At 38.5% G+C, this 22,520-nt stretch overlaps 1 protein-coding gene across 1 annotated transcript in view; it reads left to right on the top strand.

Moving 5' to 3' along the window:
- The window catches only part of PLSCR4 (phospholipid scramblase 4), a 49,158-nt gene extending 28,415 nt beyond the window's left edge, over positions 1 to 20,743 (top strand). The window contains exons 3-8 of the mRNA XM_019631563.1: positions 6,915 to 7,150; positions 11,238 to 11,280; positions 12,400 to 12,626; positions 15,156 to 15,317; positions 16,631 to 16,789; positions 18,611 to 20,743. Of these exons, the coding sequence (XP_019487108.1) occupies positions 6,915 to 7,150; positions 11,238 to 11,280; positions 12,400 to 12,626; positions 15,156 to 15,317; positions 16,631 to 16,789; positions 18,611 to 18,658 (875 nt within the window). The 3' untranslated portion in view covers positions 18,659 to 20,743. The remainder of the gene's footprint in view (positions 1 to 6,914; positions 7,151 to 11,237; positions 11,281 to 12,399; positions 12,627 to 15,155; positions 15,318 to 16,630; positions 16,790 to 18,610) is intronic.
- Positions 20,744 to 22,520: the final 1,777 nt, after the last annotated feature.

Below are 22,520 nucleotides of genomic sequence, written 5' to 3' on the forward strand. Positions count from 1 at the left end.
GTTCCCAGCAATTTGTTTATGATGTGTCTGGGAGTGGATTTTTTTGCTTTATCCTGTCTGGGATTCAGTGAACGTTACACATGTGTAGGTTTATGTTATTTTTTTTTCCTATTGATATTCAGTATTATATAAGTTTTAGGTGTGCAATGTAGTGGTTAGACATTTATATAATTTGAGAAGTGATCCTTGCAATTAGTCTAGTACCCATCTGACACTATATATACATAGTTATTATAATACTATTGACTGTATTCTCAATGCTGTACTTTACATCCCTGTGACTGTTTTGTAACTACCAATTTGTACTTCTCAATCCCTTTACCTTGTTTATCCCCCTCTCATCTGGTAGCCATCAGTTTGTTCTCTGTATCTATGAATCTGTTTCTGTTTTGGTGTTTTTGTTTATTTTCTTTAGATTCCACATAACTGAGATCATATGTAGGTTTATGTTTTTGTTTTTCCCAAATTGGGAAACTTTTCACCATAATTTTTTGAAATATTTTTTTCTGCACTACATTGTTTCTCCTAGTCTTCTGCGACTCTAATGCCATGCCTAATAGAAACTTTGGTATTGTGCCACAGATCCATAAGGTTTTGTTGATTTTCTTTATCAATGTTTCTCTGTGTTTTTCAGACTGGATAATTTCTATTCTTCTGTCTTCAAGCTCAGGAACTTTTGCCATGTAATCTCCTTTTTTCTATTGAGCCCATCTAGTAAATTTTATTTTTCATTTTCTAAAATTATTACTTCCTTTATATTTTGTATTTCTTTGCTGAGACTTTTAATCTTTCCATTTCTTTTTCCTTCTTGGAGCATTTTTTTTAACAGCTACTTTAATTTTTGTCAGATTAACTCCAACATCTGTGTCATCTTGGCATTGGCTTGTTTTGATTTTTTTTTTTTCCCCCATGTGAGTTGAGATTTCGCTGGTTCTTTGTATACCAAGTAATTTTGTACGTTATCCTGGACATTTTGAATATTATGTTATGAGATTCTGAATCTTATTTAGATGGTGTGGAGGAANAAAAAAAAAATCTATGAAAAACCCACAGCTAACATCATACTCAATAAAAGCTGAAAGCACTCCCCCTAAAATCAAGAACAAGAGAGGATGTTCTCTCATGCCATTTCTATTCATTGTAGTAGAGGTTCTAGCCAGGGTAATTAGGGAAGGAAAAAAAAAAAGTCATCCAGATTGGAAAGAGAAGCAAAACTCTATTTGCAGATGAGATGACTTTGTATATAGAAAATCCTAAGGAATACACACATAGCACTAACAAATGAGTTCGACAGTGTAGTAGGATACAAGATCAATATACAAAATTCCAATGGTATAGTATATCTCTATACTAACAATGAGCAATCCAAAAGAAAGTAAAAGGATGAGTGCAGCTGTGGGTTCCGGTCAAGACGGCAGAGTAGGAAAACTGTGCTTGCCTCCTCTGACAACCACATCAAAATTATAGCTAAACTGGGGCATCCCAGTTTCGGGTACCCCTTCTCATAAGAGATCTGTACTTTCTCTTCAATAAAAATCTTTGCTCCTCTAAAAAAAAAAAGAAAAGACAGCTAAAGTACAGCACAACCATCATTGAAAATCGCTTGAAGTCCAGCTGAACAGAAGTCCAATAACTAAGGACATACAGAAGACGCTACATCGAGACTGGTAGGAGAAGTGGAGACATGGAACAGGCCAGTCCCAAACTCATGTGTGGCAGTTAAAAATCGGGAGGATATCTTGGCTGCAGAGTTCCCCCTTGATGAGCAAGGTGTCCCAGCCCCACACCAGACTCTCCAGCACAGGGCTCCAGTGCCAGAAAGAGGAGTCCCCATAACTTCTGGCTGTGAAAACCAGATGAGATTGTGACTGAGTGAGATGTAGGGCTGCTGGGGTCCAAGGAGTTCCTCTTAAAGGGCCCGTGCATGGACTTACTTGCTCACAGACTTATTCTGAGCTCCAGCACTGGAGCAGTAGCTCGAACGGTGTCAGGGACATTCAGGGTGGAACAGAATTGTCTGGCTGCAGGGAGAGGGCTGGAGGGGCAGCTTTCTCTCAGAAATGCAAGCCAAAGTCATTGTTTCTTCGTTGAGCCCTCCCTTGACCCAGCATGCAGACACAGGTGCTGCCATATCTGAGTCTCCGTCAGCCTGGCTAACATGTTCACCCTGCCCGGGTGATTCCCTGAGACCCAGTGCCAAGTTTCAGACCACAACAGAGCATCACTCAACCACCTCCACAAAAGACATGCCTAAAGGGCAAACTTGGCAGGCACCAGAGCCCCACAAAAGCAAATACTGCTCTGTAGGGTCAGCCCCTGCCTCAGAGCTCCTCCACTGTAATCCTGGCCAGTGCTCACAACCAATCAGCTTGATGGTCTCCTTCCCATCCAAGGAGATCATCAAAGAAACAGCATCCAAGGCTTCACTACAACAGGAGGGCACACAATTAACACACCTGGAGCACCCAGGGAGACTGTCACTGGGCCTCATGGGACACCTACTACAAAAGGCCACTCTACTAAGACAGGGAGACATAGCAGCTCTACCTGGTACATAGAAACAGAGAGGCAGCCAAAATGGGGAGAAGAAGAAATATGTCCCAAATGAAACAACAGAACAAAGCTCTAGGAGAAGAACTAAACAAATGGAGAAAAGCAGTCTACCAGATGCAGAGTTCAAAACACTGGTTATAAGGATGCTCAGTGATCTTAGAACTTAAACAGAAAGATAGGAAACAAAAGTGCAAATAGAGAACATAAAAAAGAACCAGTTAGAAATGAAAAACACAGTAACAAAAATGAATACCTTAGAGGAACTCAAAAGTTGATTAGATGAAGCAGAGGATCGAATCAGGAATTTGCAATGTAAGGTAGCAGAAAATACCCAATCGGAACAGCAAAAAGAAAAAAGAATCCAAAAAAAATGAAGAGAGTTTTGGGGCCTCTGGGACAATATCAAGTGTATCCAACATTTTCATCATGGGGATTGAAAACTTATTTGTAGAAATGCTGATGGAAAACTTCCCTAATCTGGTGAAGGAAGTAGACATGCAAGCCCAGGATGTGCAGAATCTCAAACAACATGAACCCAAAGAGGTCCACACCAAAATACATCTTAATTAAAATGCCAAAGTTTGTTAAAGACAAAGAATATTTAAAGCACAAGAGAAAAATCCTTAGTTACCTACAAGGGAGCTCCAATAAGACTGTCAGCTGCTTCCTCAACAGAAACTCTGCAGGCTAGATTGGATTGACACAGAATATTGAAAGTGATGAAAAACATGGACCTACAGCCAAGATTACTCAACCCAGCAAAGCTATCATTTAGAATTGAAGGAGAGATAAAGAGCTTCCCAGACAAGAAAAAGCTAAAGGAGTTCATCACTACCAAACCAGTAGTACCAGAAATATTAAAGGCACTTCTTTAAGAAGAAAAAAATATAAAAAATATGAAATAAAATGGGAATAACTACATATCTATCAACAATGTCAATATAAATGGATTGGATTAAATGCGCCAATCAAAAACATAGGGTGGCTGAATGGATAATAAAATAAGACCCTTACATATGCTGCCTACAGGAGGTCCACGTCCAATGAAAAGACACACACAGACTGAAGAGTAAAGAGATGGAAAAAGAAATTTTATAAAAATGGAAACAAACCAACAAAATGCTGGGGTAGCAATACTTATACCAGACAAAATAGACTTTAAAACAAAGGCTATACCAAGAGACAAAGAAGGACCCAGTAATCCCACATCTGGGTATTTATTTGAGGAAACCCAAAACACTACTTTGAAGAAACATGTGCATCCATGTTTATTGCAGCATTGTTCACAATAGCCAAGATATCAAGCAACCTGGGTGTCCATCAGTAGATGAATGGATAAAGAAGAGGTAGTACATATATACAATGGAAGATTAGTCATAAAAAAGAATGATATCTTGCCATCTGCAACAATGTAGGTAGACTCAGTGTATTTTGCTGAGTGGAGTAATTCTGATAGAGAAAGACAAATACCATATGATTTTACCTATATGTGGAATCTAAAGAACAAAATAAACAAAACCAGAACTTGTAGATACAGAGAACATTTTGATGGTTGCCAGATGGGAGAGGGGTTGCGGGTGGACGAAAAAGGGGAAGGAATTAAGAAGTACAAGTTGGAGGGGCCGGCCGAGTGGCGCGTTGGTTAAGAACTGGCTTGGGATGCCAGAGGGCCCCGGTTCGGATCCCACATATGAGGGCCGGTGACGCTGCCCTCTATAGCTAAGATGCTGAACAGCAGCTCAATCTGGAGCTGGGCTGCCGTGAGTCGCCGGCGAAGGCGTAGGCTGCAGCCCCTGTGGCAGTGGGTTGCCATGGGTTACCGTGTGTAGCCAAGCAGCCAGCATGAGCGGCCAGCAGCTGCTGTGAGCGGCCGTCCAGAAGCCAGCGCCTCGCCCAGGAAGAGCACAATGATGGTGCCAGCTTGGGCCAGTGAAGCAACGTCCTCCACAACTAGACTGAAGAACAACAACAAAAAAGGACAGCAACTTGTCTGTTCCCTTTGCCCCAATTCCCCAATTAAAAAAATTAAAAGTACAAATTGGAAGTTACAAAATAGTCATGGGGATGTAGAGTATAGCATAAGGAATACAGTAAATAATATTGTAATAGCTATGTATGGTGTCAGATGAGTACTAGGTTTATCGGGTGATCATTTCATAGGTTATATAAATGTCTAATCACTATGTTGTACACCTGAAACTAATATAATACTGTATGTCAACTGTAATTGAAAAAATATTTAAATAAAAGCAAAAAAGAAAGTAATAATACAATTCTGCATACAACATCAAAAAGAATAAAGTACTTAAAATAAATGTAGTAACAGATGTGTAAGACTTGTACACTGAAAACAAACTATTGATGAGAGGAATTAAAGAAGATTTAAATAAATGGAAAATATATCCCATGTTCATAGATTTGAAAAGTAAATATTGTTAAATGACAGTACTCCCCAAATTGGTCTATAGGTTCAGCACAATTCTTATCAATTACCCAGTAGACTTTTTTGAAGTAATTGCTAAGCTAGTCTTCAAATACATATGGAAATGCAAAGGACTCAAAATAGCCCAAACATTCTTGAGGGAAAAAAACAAATTTGCAGGACTCACACTTCCCTATTTCCAGACTTATTACAAAGCTACAGTAGTCATATAGTACTGGCATAAGTACTGACATGTGAACCAATAGGCTAGAATTGATAGTCCAGAAATAAACCCAAACATCCATGACCAGTTGATTTTCGACAATGTGCCAAAACAATCCATTGGGAAAAAGATTTGTCTTTTCAATAAATAGTACTGAGATAACTAAATATAAGTATACAAAAGAATGAATTTGAACCCCTATATCACGTTATATATAAAAATAAATAAAAATGGATCAAAGACCTACATGTAAGAATATATTTTAAATATTTATAGAGTATTCTATAAAACTTATAGAATTAAATATAGGTATAAGTATTCACAACCTTACATTAAACAAGTTTATTAGATATGAGACCTAAAGCACAGTCAACTAAAGAAAAATAGATAAATTGAACTTCAAAAAAATTAAAAACTTTTATGTCAAGGAATATTATTAGGAAGGTGACAAGACATTCGACAGAATAAGAAAATATTTATAAACCATTTATATGGTGGGAGATTTTTATCCTAATTATATAAACAACACTTATAATGCAACAACAAAAAGAGAAATGATCCAGTTTTAAAGTGGGCTAAGAATTTGAATAGACATTTCTCCAAAGAAGATATACAGATGTCCAATAAGTACATGAAATAATGCTCAAGATCATTAGTTATCAAGAAAATGCAAATCAAAACCATAATAAGATACCACTTCACACTCAGTAAAATAACTAAAATGGAACACAATGATAAGTATTGGTGAAGCTGTGGAGAAATTAGAATCTTCATACACTTTTGGTGGGAATAAAATGGTGAAGCCACTTCAGAAAGTAGTTTGGCAATTCCTCAGAAAGTTGAACATGGAGTTGCCATATGCCTGGTCTATTTCACTCCTAGGTATATACTCAAGAGAACTGAAAATATATATTCACACCAAAACTTGTACACCAGTGTTCACTGCGGTGTTATTTATAATAGCCAGAAATTAGAGATAATCCAAAATGTTCCTCAACTGATTAATGGATACATAAAATGTGACATACCCATCCAATGCAATATTAGTTGGCCATAAAAGGAATGAAGTACGAGATACAATATGGATGAACTTTGAAAACATTATGCCAAGTGAAAGAAACCAGACACAAAGGCTACATGTTATATGATTTCATTTATATGAAATAGCTGGATTAGGCGAGTCTGTAGAGAGTTGTTTCCAGGGGCCGGGAGAGGATGGGGAATGACTGCTAATAGGTATGGGGTGATGAAACTGTTCTGAAATTAGATAGCAGTCATTAAAAGCTCTCCTTTGAAGTTAGGGAGACCTTATTACTATCTTTGTGACCTTACACAATAATAATAAAAAACATAACATTTTACAGTGCTAATTATGTGCTAACCTTGTGCTAATCCCACTACAATCTAATGAAGTTAAGTATATTATATCTCCAGAGGAGGAATCTAATGCATAGAGAGTTTAACATATTACTTGCTAGTTCAGCCTTATTTCTTCACCACTGAAATCAGAATAATTATAAAGTGTAAGAGGACTGAATGAGTTGATATGTAATGCCATTAGTCCATTGTTGGTACGTGGTACACACTCAGAAATTGGAACTTCTTGTTATTTTAAGTGGATGTCATGTGATCTATGTCATCATGTAAAAGTCGTGCCAGCTTCCAATATACTAGTGTTAATAATAATATAACATTTTTGTTTGTTTTTTATCACAGGGCCCCCTGAAGCAGCTCTCCCTCCACCTGCGGGCTACCCAGGAGGCAGTCCATTGGGATACTACAATCCACAGCAACCCAGTACCTTCCCCTTGAGCCAGCCAACTGGTGGTACCCATCCTATCCGGTACCAGCCTGGCAGGTATCCAGTGCCAAATCACTCTGCTCCAATAACATGGATGCCAGGGCCCACTCTTCTGCCAGGCTGCCCTCCTGGTCTGGAATACTTAACCCAGGTACTCTACACAAATCCAATTCATGTTTTCTAATGAAGTGTGACTGACGATCCAACAAGAGACAAAAGGCTGGATTGAGTGGGTCAAGTGATGGGTCAGTGATGACAGATGTCTCGTTTGGGAGACTATAGGAATGATGGTGCTCATTTCAGACATGTGAAGGGAGATCCAAGAGTATAGGCATATCTGGGTGGGATGAGTATAGTTTTTGTAAGGGATATATGTTGAATTTTAAGATTTATGATGCCTATTGAACAAAGTTTAAATAGGAATATAAGTATAAGAAAAACTATCAAGATGCTAATCAGGGTGTCATTTTCTCAGAAGTAGAGTTAACATCCAGAAAAGCAACACAAAAAAAGAGCAAAGTTCCAGAGAACCCCTTTCCACAGCACAGTGACTCCCTAATTTCCATCTATACAGATATGCTGGAGCTGCCAGGATATACAGGTCAGAAACTGGGGCACCCTGCCAAGTTGGTGTACCAAATGGTATTGTTTAAAAACCCATGTCAGAAACTCAAAAAGATTGATTAATGAAACTAAGGTAAATTGTATTGGGAATCCCTTAGAAACTACTGAATCATGTTTCGCTTTTAGAAAAAGAAAGCCTAGAAATACATTACAATAAGGGACTTGCCAATTCAATTTGTGTCTTCCCATATCGACAGCCAAATGTTCCTTCGAGTTGACGTGATTCTCTTTTCAATTATCTATGCTAACAGAGACCCTGTTAATCCTGTGCATTGAAAACCATCGGTACAATGTTACAGTGTTGATATTTGAATGTTGGATATTTGATACAGTAGGATCAGGAAAATTTGGATTTTATATATGCCAAAAATTTTATTAAATTGTTGTTTGGCAAACTATTGACAAAAAGTAAAGCCAGTCATTCAGGTAAAGTGCTAGAGTAAACCCCTATCTTATTTTAGAAACTTATAAAATGTTTATAAGTTAATCAAGTTTACAAAGTCTTTTTTAAGCTTGATGAGAAGTAACAAATTTTCCTTGAAAATCCAAGTCCTGGAGCCATTTCTCTTTTAAAAATGTATAGCTTTAACATTGTTCATTGAAATATTAAAGTAGCAGTTTTTTAGTTTCTTCTATTACTCTGACAGAAGTTACATTAACGTATTTCATGAATTCTGTTTTCCCTTTCAGGAATGTTTTGAGTTAAAAAAAAAAAATGAAAAAGAAAGAAAACAGGTTTGGAACCAGACAAGCCTGGTTTTTAATTCTAGCTCTACTCCCTCCTCACTCTATAACCTTGAATGAGGTTTGTAACGTGCCTGATGTTTTTGGTACACAGGGCTCACCCAATGGATGGTACCTAGCTGTGTGGATGTTATTAGTTCAGACACTTTGTATGTGAGTGGGAGACATAGAGCTAGTCATGTTTTTATCATTTTCTTTATCCTGGTCCTCTTGCAATCTCATGTGCAATTTGCATGAATCTGTTTCATGCAATTTGCAAGACACTGAAGTTTCAGGATTTTATTATTTCTGGAGTATTGGCTTGGTCAATAATGCCCCAGTTTGTTGGAGAGCTGCCCCTTAACAGCCATAGTATCTTACTGGCTAAACTTCCTCCACATTAACTGGCATTTCTTTAGAATATTTTGCTGTAGTGGTAAAAGTGGATGCTTTTACCAAGGAGTAAATATTTTTACAACTCAGTTCTAGATTTTAACATACTAGATTTGTTTTAGTACCTACTTTTGGTATCTTTTAAGATATGTTTAGACCCCCTCGCCTGATTGTGTTTTCATATAAGAAAAAGGTTTTAATTAAGGAAGGATTATATGCTCTCTATACCTTCCTGTAATCAATCATATCACAAAATGTTCATGTATCGTTATTTTAAATTTTATTTATTACTACGTTTGTATTTTTTTATTAATGTATTCAACAAATATTTGGTGAAATATGGCATTTTGGGCAGTGTTTTGGGCTCAGGAATTAGGAATGATCTAATGATCTATAGTGTCTAAAATTATATAGATACGATCAGTCTGTCCTCAGGGAGTTTTTTCTCTTCTGCTAGAACCTTCTCAAGTATAACAGATAATGGGCCCATTAAACTGTCTCTCCGTAGAGTGATTCCTAAGTCAAGTTAAGGTAGAGTTTATTTAATGATATTCCCAACCTCCCTTTCCCAGGGATGCCACCCCAGAAAGTTTCCTGTTCTTCCCCCTAATCCTGTTCACATGCTCCCTGCCCTCTCGGACCCTCCCATTACTGAAGTGTGCCCCTAGGGAAGGTCTTGGCCGTTAGTGCCTCAAGTGGATGGAAATCAGTACCGCAATCTCTTAGAAGTTTACAGTAATGTAAACGCGGACATTCCTGTGTGGAGTGCGCCCTGGCTAATGCACTCCCCTGAGCCACTGAGAAATGTGCTTTCTTGGGGCCAGGGCCAGTGTTAATCTGTCCTGAACTTTGAGACACTCCAGTCTGTGGGAGACATGTCCAAGAAACCAGTGAGTGGGGACTGAGCTAGGAAGAATCTGTGTCAACCCAGCTACTCCTAGGTGCTGTTACTGTGGCAGGAAGGTGATTTTCTGATATTTTAGACAAATGTTTCAACCTTTTACAATGGAACTACAGAAGTATGTTGTTGGAGAGTGGGCCCTTCTCTGCGCAAAGTCCAGGTCCTTGGCAACTCGAGCAAAGAACTGAACGAGATGCCGGAGTAAAGTACTGAAAAAGTAGTTTATTCAAAGAGATAGTACATTTCAAAGAGTAGAAGTAGGCCCAAGCAGTAGAGAATGGCTCAAGGGCCCATTATTAGAAGAGAAATTACATTCCAAAGAGTTTGACACAGGCCACGTGCAAAGGTAAGGCTCAAAAGGCTCAAAAAGAAAAAAGGTGTCAAAAGAGCAGTGTGTCCAAAAAAAAGGGCGGACTTCCCAGGACTTGGAGTTTTTATCCCCTTTCTCTAGAATGGGCTGTTCCCCCTTGGGCGGGGGACCACCTGATTGGCACCTGTGATTGACAAGAGGTACTGCACAGGTGTGAATGACTGGTCTGATATAGTTGGGTATTTTGCACCCATTTGTTTCAGGGGTAGATAGTTACAATGAAAAGAAGTTTTGGGTTGAGAGGGGAGGTCACCGGGCGGTCACATCCTGTGGGACGTGCAGGAATGCAGAGACCCAATGCCTGCCTCTAACTGCCTGCCTGGTTTTCCCCTTGAGAGACGTGATCCCCATAAAATCTCTATGGGAAGCTGAGGGACAGGAAGTCTCTTCTTCTGTATCTGCTTCCTGCTGGGCAGGGGCGGAGAGCTGTCCCTGCCTATTGGGGGGATTCACGGAACTCTCGCCCTAGCTGATCTCAGATGAGAGGAAGGGGTCTCGAGCTCCGCCTGGGAGACCGCGTTGGCTTCTTTGGTTGTGACTGGCAATCTTGTTGGGGTATCCTCTGTATCCCCAAGGTCCCTGAATGAGGAAAAATAGATTTTAATTAATAAATCTGTTAGCTCTCATGAAGCCTGTGGCCATTCAGCCTGTCATTCAGGTGGCATCAGTTGTCTGGGTCCAGAATGGGTTTGGCATTTAGCGTACTGGCCTGGGGGGATATTAGGAAGTCACAGGCTTTTAAGTAGTTATCTGAAGCAGGGGTGGAAGACTTCTATTGTTTAGGATTCAGAAACTGATTTACAAAGCAATCAAGAAGCAGGGGGATAGGAGAATTCCAGGATTCAGGCTAGGAGCAATCTTTAGTCTAGGATTCACAGGCTGATGAGAAGAGTCATCAAAGCCAGGTGCTAAGAAACTAAGAAACTAGGGAGGAGATTTAACATTTCTGTACCTAACATTTCTATAGGAAAGAAAACTTAAAAGTCTTTGGCTTTCTATACCTAACATTTCTATAGGAAAGAAAACTTAAAAGTCTTTGGCAGCTCTCCTAATGACCATCTGGTCAGGTGCAGATAGGCTATTTCCACTTGATAAAAAAAATCAGTTTCAAAAAGGTATTTTGGTGTCAATGGATACGTTTTAATAAGGATCTCATCAGTTTTCTAATGCTGGTTTTATTTAATTCTGTTATTTCTCTCTCCTAATTGCTTTGTTCTGTCCCAACAGCTGGACAACATACATGTTCTTCAGCATTTTGAACCTCTGGAAAGTATGTATAATTCAGTAATGTTCAGCAGCATTTTAATCAGGTGGAAATTTGCATTATCCAGTATCTAGTTCCTTATTGATATTGATCACTTGTTAGTGGTTCAAAGAGAAAAGGATATCCTCTTTTCAATAAAGTAAGAAAGGGAATTATTTTGTATAATTTTATCTATTTGTACATCATATGTAAACGCTTAGACTTGAAAAGGATTTGCATTTTATCTGTTCAACTGTCCTACCCTTTACCCATCCCAGCTCCTCCATATTAAATTCTCATGGATGACAACAGGAAGGAGCCGAGGGTCCACATTAGTTAGCCAGGGTCAGCTAATCTGGCGGAGATGGAAATACAATCTAACCTGCTGAGTTCCAGTCCAGTTCCCTTATTTTGGAGCAAGAAGAAATCACAGGAAACAATGCCTATTTGTTCCCAGTTCATCCTTGCAAGATTATGGACCCTCATTGTAAATGGTTTGATCATTAATGTTTTCTGATTCAGGTACTCTAGGAATATAGTTTCAATCTTTGCTGTTATGTGGAAAAGTTTAAAAATCATTTTATACTGAACTTTTTAAAAGAAATGTTTTAAATTTTCAAATTTACTTATAGGCCATATGAATTATATTGGTGTTCTAATCAACTATATTATATATATATGTATGTATGTATATATATATACACACACACATACATATATATAGTATAGTTCTAATACTATACTATATAGTTCTAATCAACTATATTATACATATATACACACACACACACACACAAATTTTTTTTTTTTACCTGAAATGTTTAAAAAGCTATTTTGCTTTAAGTGCCTGAAAGGACTTCATTTTTATTATTTTTATTAAACTATAGTTGACATACAATATTATATTAGTTTCTAGAGTACAACACAGTGATTTGACATTTATATTCCTTGCCATGTGATCAGCAGAATAAGTCTAGTCCCCATCTGTCACCACACATAGTTATTACAATAATGCTATTTTCCTTAGGCTGTACATTACATCCCCATGACTTGTTTTTAATAACTGGAGGTTTATACCTCTTATTCCTCTGGAGGCCCATTTTAACTACTTCTAATTTAAGATGGCTTTCTCATATTGTTTTTTAGTGATGACACGTTTTGAAACTAATAATAAATATGATATTAAAAACAACGTGGACCAGATGGTTTACATTGTAACTGAAGACACAGACGACTATACCAGGAACGCTTATCGGACGCTGAGGCCCTTCGTCCTCCGAGTCACTGACTACTTGGGCCGCGAAATCATGACAATGCAGAGGCCATTTAGATGCACCTGCTGTTGCTTCTGCTGTCCCTCCACCAGGCAAGAGGTCAGAGAATGGAAGTTTCCATTGTTTCTTCCCGATCCAAGTCTTCCCAGCATGGTTGTGCTCCTTTGCAAACTGCACGAGAGGGTTTTTTCATCTGCTCTGCCAGTCAGAATGGAAGAAGATAGCGGGGAGGGAGGAAGCCAGATTGTCTCACCTAAAGACAATCACAAAGGGCTTTCTTCTTGTGGGTGCTGGCTCTTCGGTGCTAATTGGTGGTTCAAGCACAAATTATTTATTTAGTAACCATAATTCTATCAGTTGTGTACTGAATTAGGAATTTACCTATCACCTAGAACAGTAGTCACACACATTTATCTAAGTGTCCCAGAGAAAGTAAGTAAAATGTAAACATACACTTATTGAATTGTAAGGGACTTTGATCGTTTTTCTCTACCCATCACAATCTATGCCTTGCTGCAGATAAAGAAAAAAGACTCAGTGCCTTTTTCTGATGCTGTTAAACTCAATAGGTGACGGTGCCAGAACTAGAAGGCAGATGTTCTGAGTAAAAGCTTGGTTACTCTCCTACAACCTGTGCAGCTCCAGGAAAGTTGTTTGCTACAGGGAAGGAAAAGTGGTTTAGAGAGAGGTCCAAGAGAATCTAAATTTTAGATATGTCACCTACTTACATTTGTACAATTTAGTTAACCTCTTTGAGCCTCAGTGTTGTACAGAAACTGGGCGGAAGAGTACTCTCTCTGGGATACCCTTACTTAACATTTAAATGATATGTTAAGTACCAGCATTTACAATAGTAATTTATTTACAGCCCTTACTGTGCCTTGATTTATTCACCTGTAAAATAGCGATAGTAATAGTACCTATCATATGAGATTACTCTTGAGAATTCAGTAGTAAATGAATGTCAACTGCTTAGCACAGTGCCTGGCAAATAGTACAGTGTTCAATGGATATTAGCTATTATCAGATATCTTACCTCTTTGTCATACACACACACACACACACACACCCTTATATTTGAGGTGAATTTCCACCTCTTTTCCTTGATACTTTTGTATCGTGAGCATTTTTTTCATATTTATGAGTCGGGCTTTGCATATCGAAGCCTCTAAGTGAAGCCTTCCAAGATTACAGGAAGCCAGGATAGAGTAAAGCAAATCAATATTACCCCCTTAGTCCAATGTATGGAACTTTTGTATACGTTATCTAGATTTTTTTTTTGGCTCTCCAGTTTTACTTGTATTCATGTGGGTGTGTTTAGTTTTATCAGCTATGTAGATTTCTGTATTCACCACCACAATTCAAATACCAAATAGTTGTAACACCACACAAAAAAAACAAACAAACAAAATTAAAAAAAAAAACTGTTTTATAACCATCCCTGTCTCCTTCCCGTTTCTTCATCTCTAACCCCTGTCAACCCCTAATTTGTTCTCCTATCTATATTTTTGTCATTTCAAGAATGTTATATAAATAGAATCATATAGTTTGGAGCCTTTTAGGATTGGTTATTTTCACATGTCATTACCTAGAAATTCATACAAGTTGGACATGTATTAATAGTTCATTCATTTTTATGGTTGAATGGTACAAGTTCTTTTAAAAGTAATTTATTTGTATACAGTTTTGATTTTTTATCTCAAGACTAAATTTATGTGAGATCTCAGTCCTAGGAAGCTATCAAATTTATATGTTTATATATATGTGTGATGGTATGTAAATGAATAGTATCTTGGTTTGACAATTCATGAGCTGTGTAGTACTGCCCCATGATGAGACCCAAGAGAATAAAAATTCATAGGAAAGTATATATGACACAAGAATTGTCAGTAAAACTTGTACTTAGGTCTTTTACTAAATAAATCAATTTTGTGACTTTTGTTAGTATAGATATGAAGATCTTAGTTCTTCACAAAGGGATATTATAAGGAAAATTAGCTAAAAAAGAATAGTGGGCAATATTTTAAAACTCTTTAAAATGGCTCTATATACCCATAACACATTCTGTTGTTTTCCCAATATACAGTTTTCTGAATGTATCTTTTCTCTTGTTTTCTATCATAATTGTCATGTCTTAGATTTCATTCTAAGAGGTTAGCTTGTTACTTTGTGGATTGTTCCAGAAGACGTGAGACACCTAGATCAATGACAGAGATCTTTATCACAGCCCAGAAAGCAGCATGCACATTAGTATGTGTGTAGTTCCCAAGTTCTATGGGTTGACTCAGGAGCCCTGGCAGATACCCCATAAGCAATTGAGAAACACTGAGCTTGGAGAACTGGCTATTATATAAGTAGTAACTCTGTCCCAAAGGAAAGCATGACCTCATCTCTCCAGACTGTTCACTGAAATACAAGCTTAAGAAATAGACCAGGTAAAATGAAAGACTCTTCCCCAGTAACAATTGCCCAAGTCCTTAAATGGATTAAGGACACATCTAGGTGGGGGCGGGGGGCTGGTTTTGTGTGTGTGTGTGTGTGTGTGTGTGTGTGTGTGTGTGTGTGTGTGTGTGTGTGTTCGCGCGCGCAGACACAGCATCCTCCCCTCTATCTCTGCTTCTTTTGCAGCTGGAGGTGCAGTGTCCTCCCGGGGTCACCATTGGCTTTGTCTTGGAGCACTGGAACCTGTGCAGGGCGGTTTACAGCATCCAAAATGAGAAGAAAGAAAACGTGATGCGTGTGCGTGGGCCTTGTTCAACCTATGGCTGTGGTTCCGATTCTGTTTTTGAGGTAAACAAATGTAAAAATCATGTTTCTACTATTTTTTTTTCCTATGTGTATTAACAGACCTCAGAATGATTTGGTTTCAGATGATTTTTTTCATGAAGAGTCAACTGGTTGACATCAAATGATTTCAAATTATGGTTAGTGAATTGCTTAATGTTTTCTAAAATGTGAGCTCTGTTTTTATGATTTCAGGGTTTGATAAAGATAAGAGAATCCATTAAGACATTAAACCTGAGAGTGAACAGCCTGACATAATCTGGTAAATGGCCTGACATAATGGATTTATTTTATTCTTGGTTGTATTTAATTAAACATTTTTTATCAAAGGTTTCCAGGATCAGAAGGTAGGTCCTGAGTAGTGAATGTGCTCAGCATACACAGGACATACAGGCTGTGCAAACTGCTTGATTGCAGGATAGAAGTCTTTCTGTGTCCTGAAGAAACAGGACAACACTGATAATATGCCGAAAACTCATTAATAGGTTATAACATTTTATCAGGAAAAAGAGAAAATCCTTTTGTTTTGCCTTTATCTCTGGATATAAAATGATTGCTTATAATCCTATGACTCTAGCAAAGGAGATTCCTCACCATTTTCCCTGAGCTTCTGAATCCTTCCTAAATGCCTTGCAGTTTGGCAAGGTTCATCATCTAAAGTTGCTCATTCAAGTAATTCCTATGACACCCAGTACACTTGACTGATGTCACCATGTCACCCAGCACTGCTTCTTTTTTAAAAGACCATGCAGAGCAGTAGAAAATGTAGATAAGCCAAGTTCCAGGGGCAGGATGTGTGGGGTCACGCTGATCACCCCAAGTTAGTATCAGTGTTTTCCCTCTGGCAAGTGCCAGGGTTCTCCTTTTAGAAACTGAAGTCCTTCAGGACCCTGGCACGATTTAAGAAGACGCGTTTAAGTGATTATGTAGAGCCTGTGAAGTACACAGAACCGTGCCTCGTTGCTTTTGTTCCTGGATTTCCCTAGACTGGACAAGATGCCCTCCCAATCCCCAATCCCCACCCTTTGCTATCTGGAGCAAAACTTCAGAATCAGTTCAAATCAGACCTCTCTAGTAACTCGTTTTCAGATGAGGAAAGAGCAGTGTGAGAAGTGTGAGATGGGCCCCAGCTCAGTTATTAGCCAGTTGCAAAGCACGGAATCCTTCTTGGCCATCATTTCCAGTTTGAAGTTATGTTATTACTATATTTATTTCGTACACTGTATTTATGCTATCTCAGTGGAAGCTGCTTGCAAACAGAATAAAACGTGTAGTATAATATTTTCAGTCATCTGAAAGTCAAATTCTTACCTGTCCAGGTCACCTCCCTCGATGGTGTGTCTAACATCGGCAGTATTATCAGGAAGTGGAACGGTTTGATGTCAGGCATGGGTGATGCTGACCACTTTGACATTCGCTTCCCCCTAGACCTGGAAGTGAAGATGAAAGCCATGATTTTTGGAGCTTGCTTCCTCATCGTAAGCCTTTTGCTCTTGACTAATCTTGAGAGAATTTCTTTCTGATGAGAATCAGCGCTATGTAGTAGAAAGGCAGTATGCTTTGACACCAGACCAACTTCTGTCTCTATCACTTACTAGTTACATGTTTTGTAAAGTGCTTAATACTTGGAAGACTCAGTCTCATCTATAAAGTGACGATAAAAATACTTGTATTTTTCAGGGTTATGAATATTAAGTATCGTATGAGGAAAGGGGCCAGGAGAGTGCACATTAGGCATCCAGTGGGTGTATTGTCATCATTGTATGGTGTTTATTATTCTCATTACTTGAAAATGCCTGTCCCGTGACATCTTTTTTTTTTTTAAGATTTTTATTGGGGAATTGGGGGAAGGGGAACAGACAAGTTGCTGTCTTTTTGTTCTTCAGTCTAGTTGTGGAGGACACCGCTTCACTGGCCCAAGCTGGCACCATCATTGTGCTCTTCCCGGGTGAGGCAGATCAGTTGCTGGCTTCTGGACGGCCGCTCACGGCGGCTTGAGGGCCGCTCACGCTGGCTGCTGGCTACACACGGTAGCCCATGGCAACCCACTGCCACAGGGGCTGCAGCCTATGCCGTCGCCAGTGACTCATGGCAGCACCAGGTTGAGCTGTTGTTCAGCATCTTAGCTGTGGAGGGCAGTGTCACTGGCCCTCATATGTGGGATCCGAACTGGAGCCCTCTGGCGTCCCAAGCCAACTCTTAACCAACGCGCCACTCGGCCAGCCCCCGTGACATCTTAATGAAAGAAAATAACTCTAAAGCTGAGGTCCTTCCCCTCTCCCCACCTTACTGCCTCTCTGTCTATGAACCATTACTTGGTGGTATTCCACCCTTAGATTTATTAGGTGCGATTCCCTTGCTATATTTCTGACTATATGTTAATAATATTCATAAGTAAAGAATAGAAATAAAATTGACAATATTTATCCTAAAAATCTAATTAACATATTGTAATTAGTATATTTAACATATTTAATATTGATTATCGAGTTTTTCCTCCTTTTCAGTAAAAATTTAATTAGTACCCCAAAAGGAAAGCTTATTGGCTACCAACAGTTTTTTTTTGTTTGTTTCTTGTGGGGTTTTTTAAAAGATTTTATTGGGGGAATTGGGGGAGGGAAAGAGCCAAGTTGTCCTTCATTCTTAGTTGTGGAGGATGCAGCTAGCTCAGCTCCAAGCCCAGTTGCCATCTGGCTACCAACAGTTTTAAGTTTGTAGTTGCTGCTCTTGATATTAGGTCCACTTTATAAAGATTTATTCGATTGATTTATTCTTTTTTTTTTTTTCCAGTTCTTCTCAAACTTTATTGCATGTACAAATCCTCTGGGGATCTTGTTAAAGTTCAGATTGATTCAGTTTACATCCTGGCGGTGGGGGGACTGAGATTCTGTAAATTTTCAGAGGGTGCCAGAAAAATGTATGCACATTTTAAGAAAGGAAAAAACTGGATTAAAATTGTAATGCTCAATATATACCGATAACAAAAGATGAATGCAAGTCACGTTTGACTTCTGCAATTGCAAGAGGTGCTCAAAGTGGTTACCATCAGTGTCCAGACACTTTTGATTACTACGAACTACTGCTTGAGCAACATTGACCAAAGTGTCCACTTGTATACATTTTTTGGGACCCCCCCAGAATTTATTCTTAACTGGAATGGGAGGATTGCCAGATAAATTATAAAGGATAATATTTTATGCTGTGTGTGTGTGTGTGTGTGTATACACACACATATATATATATATATATATATATATATATATATATATATATATATATAATTCTTTTTCCAATTTCAGGACTTCATGTATTTTGAAAGATCTCCACCACAGCGTTCATCAAGATAAATGGACACAGCAAATCAGGAAGTATGGTTAAAAATTTTTTTAGAAAAGTCGGATTGGGCTTACAGCCCACCCTCAATTATTTGCAAATACATTTATCTGCTTTTACAGATTATTTGTATTGGGTGTTAGCTTTGACAGCTAGACTGAGAGAGTAAGAACACAATCTAGTGTGTTTCAATTGAGTATCTGTCTACTTATTTACTACTAGACTAGGAAAAAGCTAGGACTTTCAGTCATCCTGAAAAAGCTATGACTCGTTAACCAAATAAGTATAGATACAATGAGTTTGAAAACACTTTAACATGAGATAGGGGAAAATGAATCCCAGAGCTCTCATATTAACAGATAATGTCCATCAACATATTCTGTTATCGAAGACAAATTTGATTCGTGGTAAAAAGAATGATACTCTTCATTTTTAAAAACAAAGGAAGGCAGACCAAAATATTATGTTTTATTGTACAAGAAAATTTCACTTGTGTACATGTATCAAAGCCTCATTTTATAAAATTTATAAAAGTTTGAACAATGTGATTGTATTATAAAATAAAACTTTTTATCATAAAGTTTATGTTTTCCATGCCTGTTACCTCATTCGCTAGCATGGACAGTCAGGAGCTGCCTTATGTATGAGGACAAGGTCAGACTGTCAGGAAGAGGTGACCAGGGCCACAGTCAGTCTAGATCTCTTAGCAACTTAGAGACATCGATGCCCTTATAAACAGCTTGCATTTAATACATTTAACCTCGCTTGGTCACAGATGCCTTATGTATAAAATATATTTGGCCAAATCTCTCAGATTGCCTGTTGAAGCTTTGTATCTTGTTTGATGTGATACCGAAAAGATAACTTTTTTCTTTCAAGAAGATCCCCGATAATCACTGTTGTATTTTAATTGCAAGAGTTGCAGTTTTGTTTTTAAATTTTAAGATGTGACAGTCTGTGTGGAGATTTTTAAAAGCCCAAACTATAAATTCTGACACTGTTTAATATTGTTTTGCTGCTTTTAAAATAATAGATAAACCTGTATCTATGCAAAGAAATAACAAAACAGTAAACATGCTACTTACCTGGGATCTATAGTTTATCAGTACAGATTGCATAAGATCAATGTAGTTTAAGTATAAATTGTATTCGTTTGTATTGGATCAATGTAGTTAAAGTATAAATTGCACTTGTTTGTATTGGAGCAATGTAGTTAAAGTGTAAATTGTACTTGTTTGTATTAACTATCAAACTATCAAATTGAATATCAGCATAGTGTGTTAGTGAATGCACTCTGATAAATCTACACTTGCTTTTGTGCACTTTAGCTTCCTATCTGAACGAGGACCATGTTCTTTCAACACATTACGAAGAATGGAATGTATTCTTCTTCTGCTCCCTGTTAAATAAACATGGAGTGCTAAATAAACATGAGTGTTCTTAGATTTGGTTACTCTGAGATGAGGGCCCTTATCCACAGTTCTTATTGAAATGAAAGAAAGGTGCCTCACTTTTTAATTATATTCATCTTTTCATGGCAAAAGTTATTTTACTCAGCTTCTTGTAATGTTCATTTTTATGTGTGACTACTAGTTTATTAAGAAAAATGTAAAAGCTGCTCCTTTCTAAAATACTAATTACCTTATATTTCAAAATGCAGTTGCAGTTTTAGACATATTATTTCTTATAATAATGTCTGATGTTTTCTATAGAAAATGAGACAAATAGTATTCAGAAAATTTATCTATATAAACTTTTCATTTTTACTTGCCTCCATCTCATTCCAAGACCTACTGCATAATACTAAGGAAAAATTATTTTTAGCATACAACATTTTACATTTCTGTTTAAAGTTTTTGTGATATTAACATGGCTCTTACAGCTATAATTTCTTTTTCTTTAATAATACCATGTGCCATATTTTTATACTACAGTTCATATTATAAGTTCTATATTTCTTAATGGTATTTCATAATGTAAAATTGATGAGACTGATTTAAAAAATAAGCTATTCTCTGAAATTTGTATCATGCTTCATCATATTGTTTTTGGCTTTTAAATAAATATAATATGGCTTACAATAAAATAATACAGTTTTATTTTTTGACTTGTGACTGAGTCTTACTCGGCCAAAGTTTCCACCCCAAAGTTTATGAATTACCCCAGAGTGATGGTATTTGGAGGTGGGGCCTTTGGGAGGTGATAGGTCGTGTGGGTGGAGCCCTCATGAATGGGATTAGTGCTCTTATAATCTGCCAGCACCTCGACCTTGGACTTCCCCTCCTCCAGAACTGTGAGAAATAAAAGTTTTTTGGTTAAGCCACCCAGTCTACGGTATTTTTGTTATAGCAGCTCAAAAGGTTCAGGACAGAAATTGGTACTGAGAAGGGAGGTGCTACTGTAACAAATACCTATTCAAAAAAATGTGGAAGCAGCTTTGGAGCTAGGTAACAGGTAGAGACTGGAAGAGTTTTGAGGTACATTCTAGAAAAAGCCTAGATTGCCATGAACAGAATTTTAAAGATGATTCTGGTGAGAGCTCGGAAAGAAAAGAGGAGAGTTGTAGCTAAATCTTTTTAGAGACTATTTCAGTAATCCTGAGCAGAATGTTGATAGAAATATGGGCTGCGAAGGCCATTCTGATGAGGTCTCAGCTGGAAATGAGGAACGGGCTATTGGAAACTGGAGGAGAGGCATCCTTATGATAAAGTAGCAAAGAGCTTGGCTGAATTGTGTGTGTGTTCTAGTATTTTGTGGAAGGTAGAACCTGCAAGCAATGAAACTGGATATTTCACTGAAGCGAGTTCTAAGTGAAGTGTCTAAAGTGCCACTTGGCTCCCCCCCTAGCTGCTGATAGCAAAATGCGAGCAGAGAGAAATGACTTACAGATGAAATTAAGCAAGAAAGGAAGCAGAATTTAAAGATTTGGAAAATTTTCATCCTATCCATGTTGGAGACAAATGACAACACTCAGGCTGTGGCCAAGGAGATTGACATGGAACAGCATCCCCAGGGAAGACAAGTGCTGCTCTCCGGGACAGTGAAAGAATGACCCCAAAAGGCTGACCGATTAGCTCAGGTGGTTAGAGCACGGTGCTGATAATACCAAGGTTGCCAGTTCGACCCCCACATGGGCCACTGTGAGCTGCGCCCTCCCTAAAAGAGTCAACTATGCCATTGTAGCATGAAAGCAATGTGTAACCAATGACCATGGCTGTGCCCAAATAAAATTAGAAAATAAAATAAAACACATTTTTAAAAAAAGAAAAAAAAAAAAAAAGAATGACCCCAAAGGTCATTCAATGATAGGCAGAGCTTCCACTCACATTCCAGGCCCCTTGATCAAGGGTCCGGTGGGCGGAGCAGTTCAGAGGAGCCACCAGCCCCTGTGGGAACCTCCTCACACACCTGGTGCTCCCTCACATGGGGGTTCTGCTCTGCACTCGGGCCATGCTCTTCCGCCACCCCACATGTAGCTCTGGTGGGTCCTGGTATGGCAGGAGCTTCAGTGGCCACCCCTCCAGAGGTGGCAGGCTGCAAACTCTGGAGGTGTCCCTGTGACCCCATCTCCACTGGACTGCAGAATACACAGGCCAAGTGGATATGGCTGCCTCCACCTAGATTTCAAAGGACAGGGCTACCTCGGAGAGCCTCGGGCTCAGAACCCTAATCCTGGAGAGCAATTGGGCCCAGGCGTAGGGTCTGTGGAAACATGCTGCCCAGCCCTGTGGGTGATACGGTCACCCCAGTGGGTCTGGAAGGCAGAGCATTGAGTCAAAGGTTACTCTTGAGCTTTAAGGTTTAATGGTGTTTGTCCTGTTGGGTCTTGGACTTACCTGGGACCTATCATTCCTTTCTTCTTTCCTATTTCTCCCT

The sequence above is a fragment of the Hipposideros armiger genome, unplaced genomic scaffold (assembly GCF_001890085.2).
Source record: "Hipposideros armiger isolate ML-2016 unplaced genomic scaffold, ASM189008v1 scaffold_1011, whole genome shotgun sequence".
Taxonomy (NCBI): Eukaryota; Metazoa; Chordata; class Mammalia; order Chiroptera; family Hipposideridae; genus Hipposideros; species Hipposideros armiger.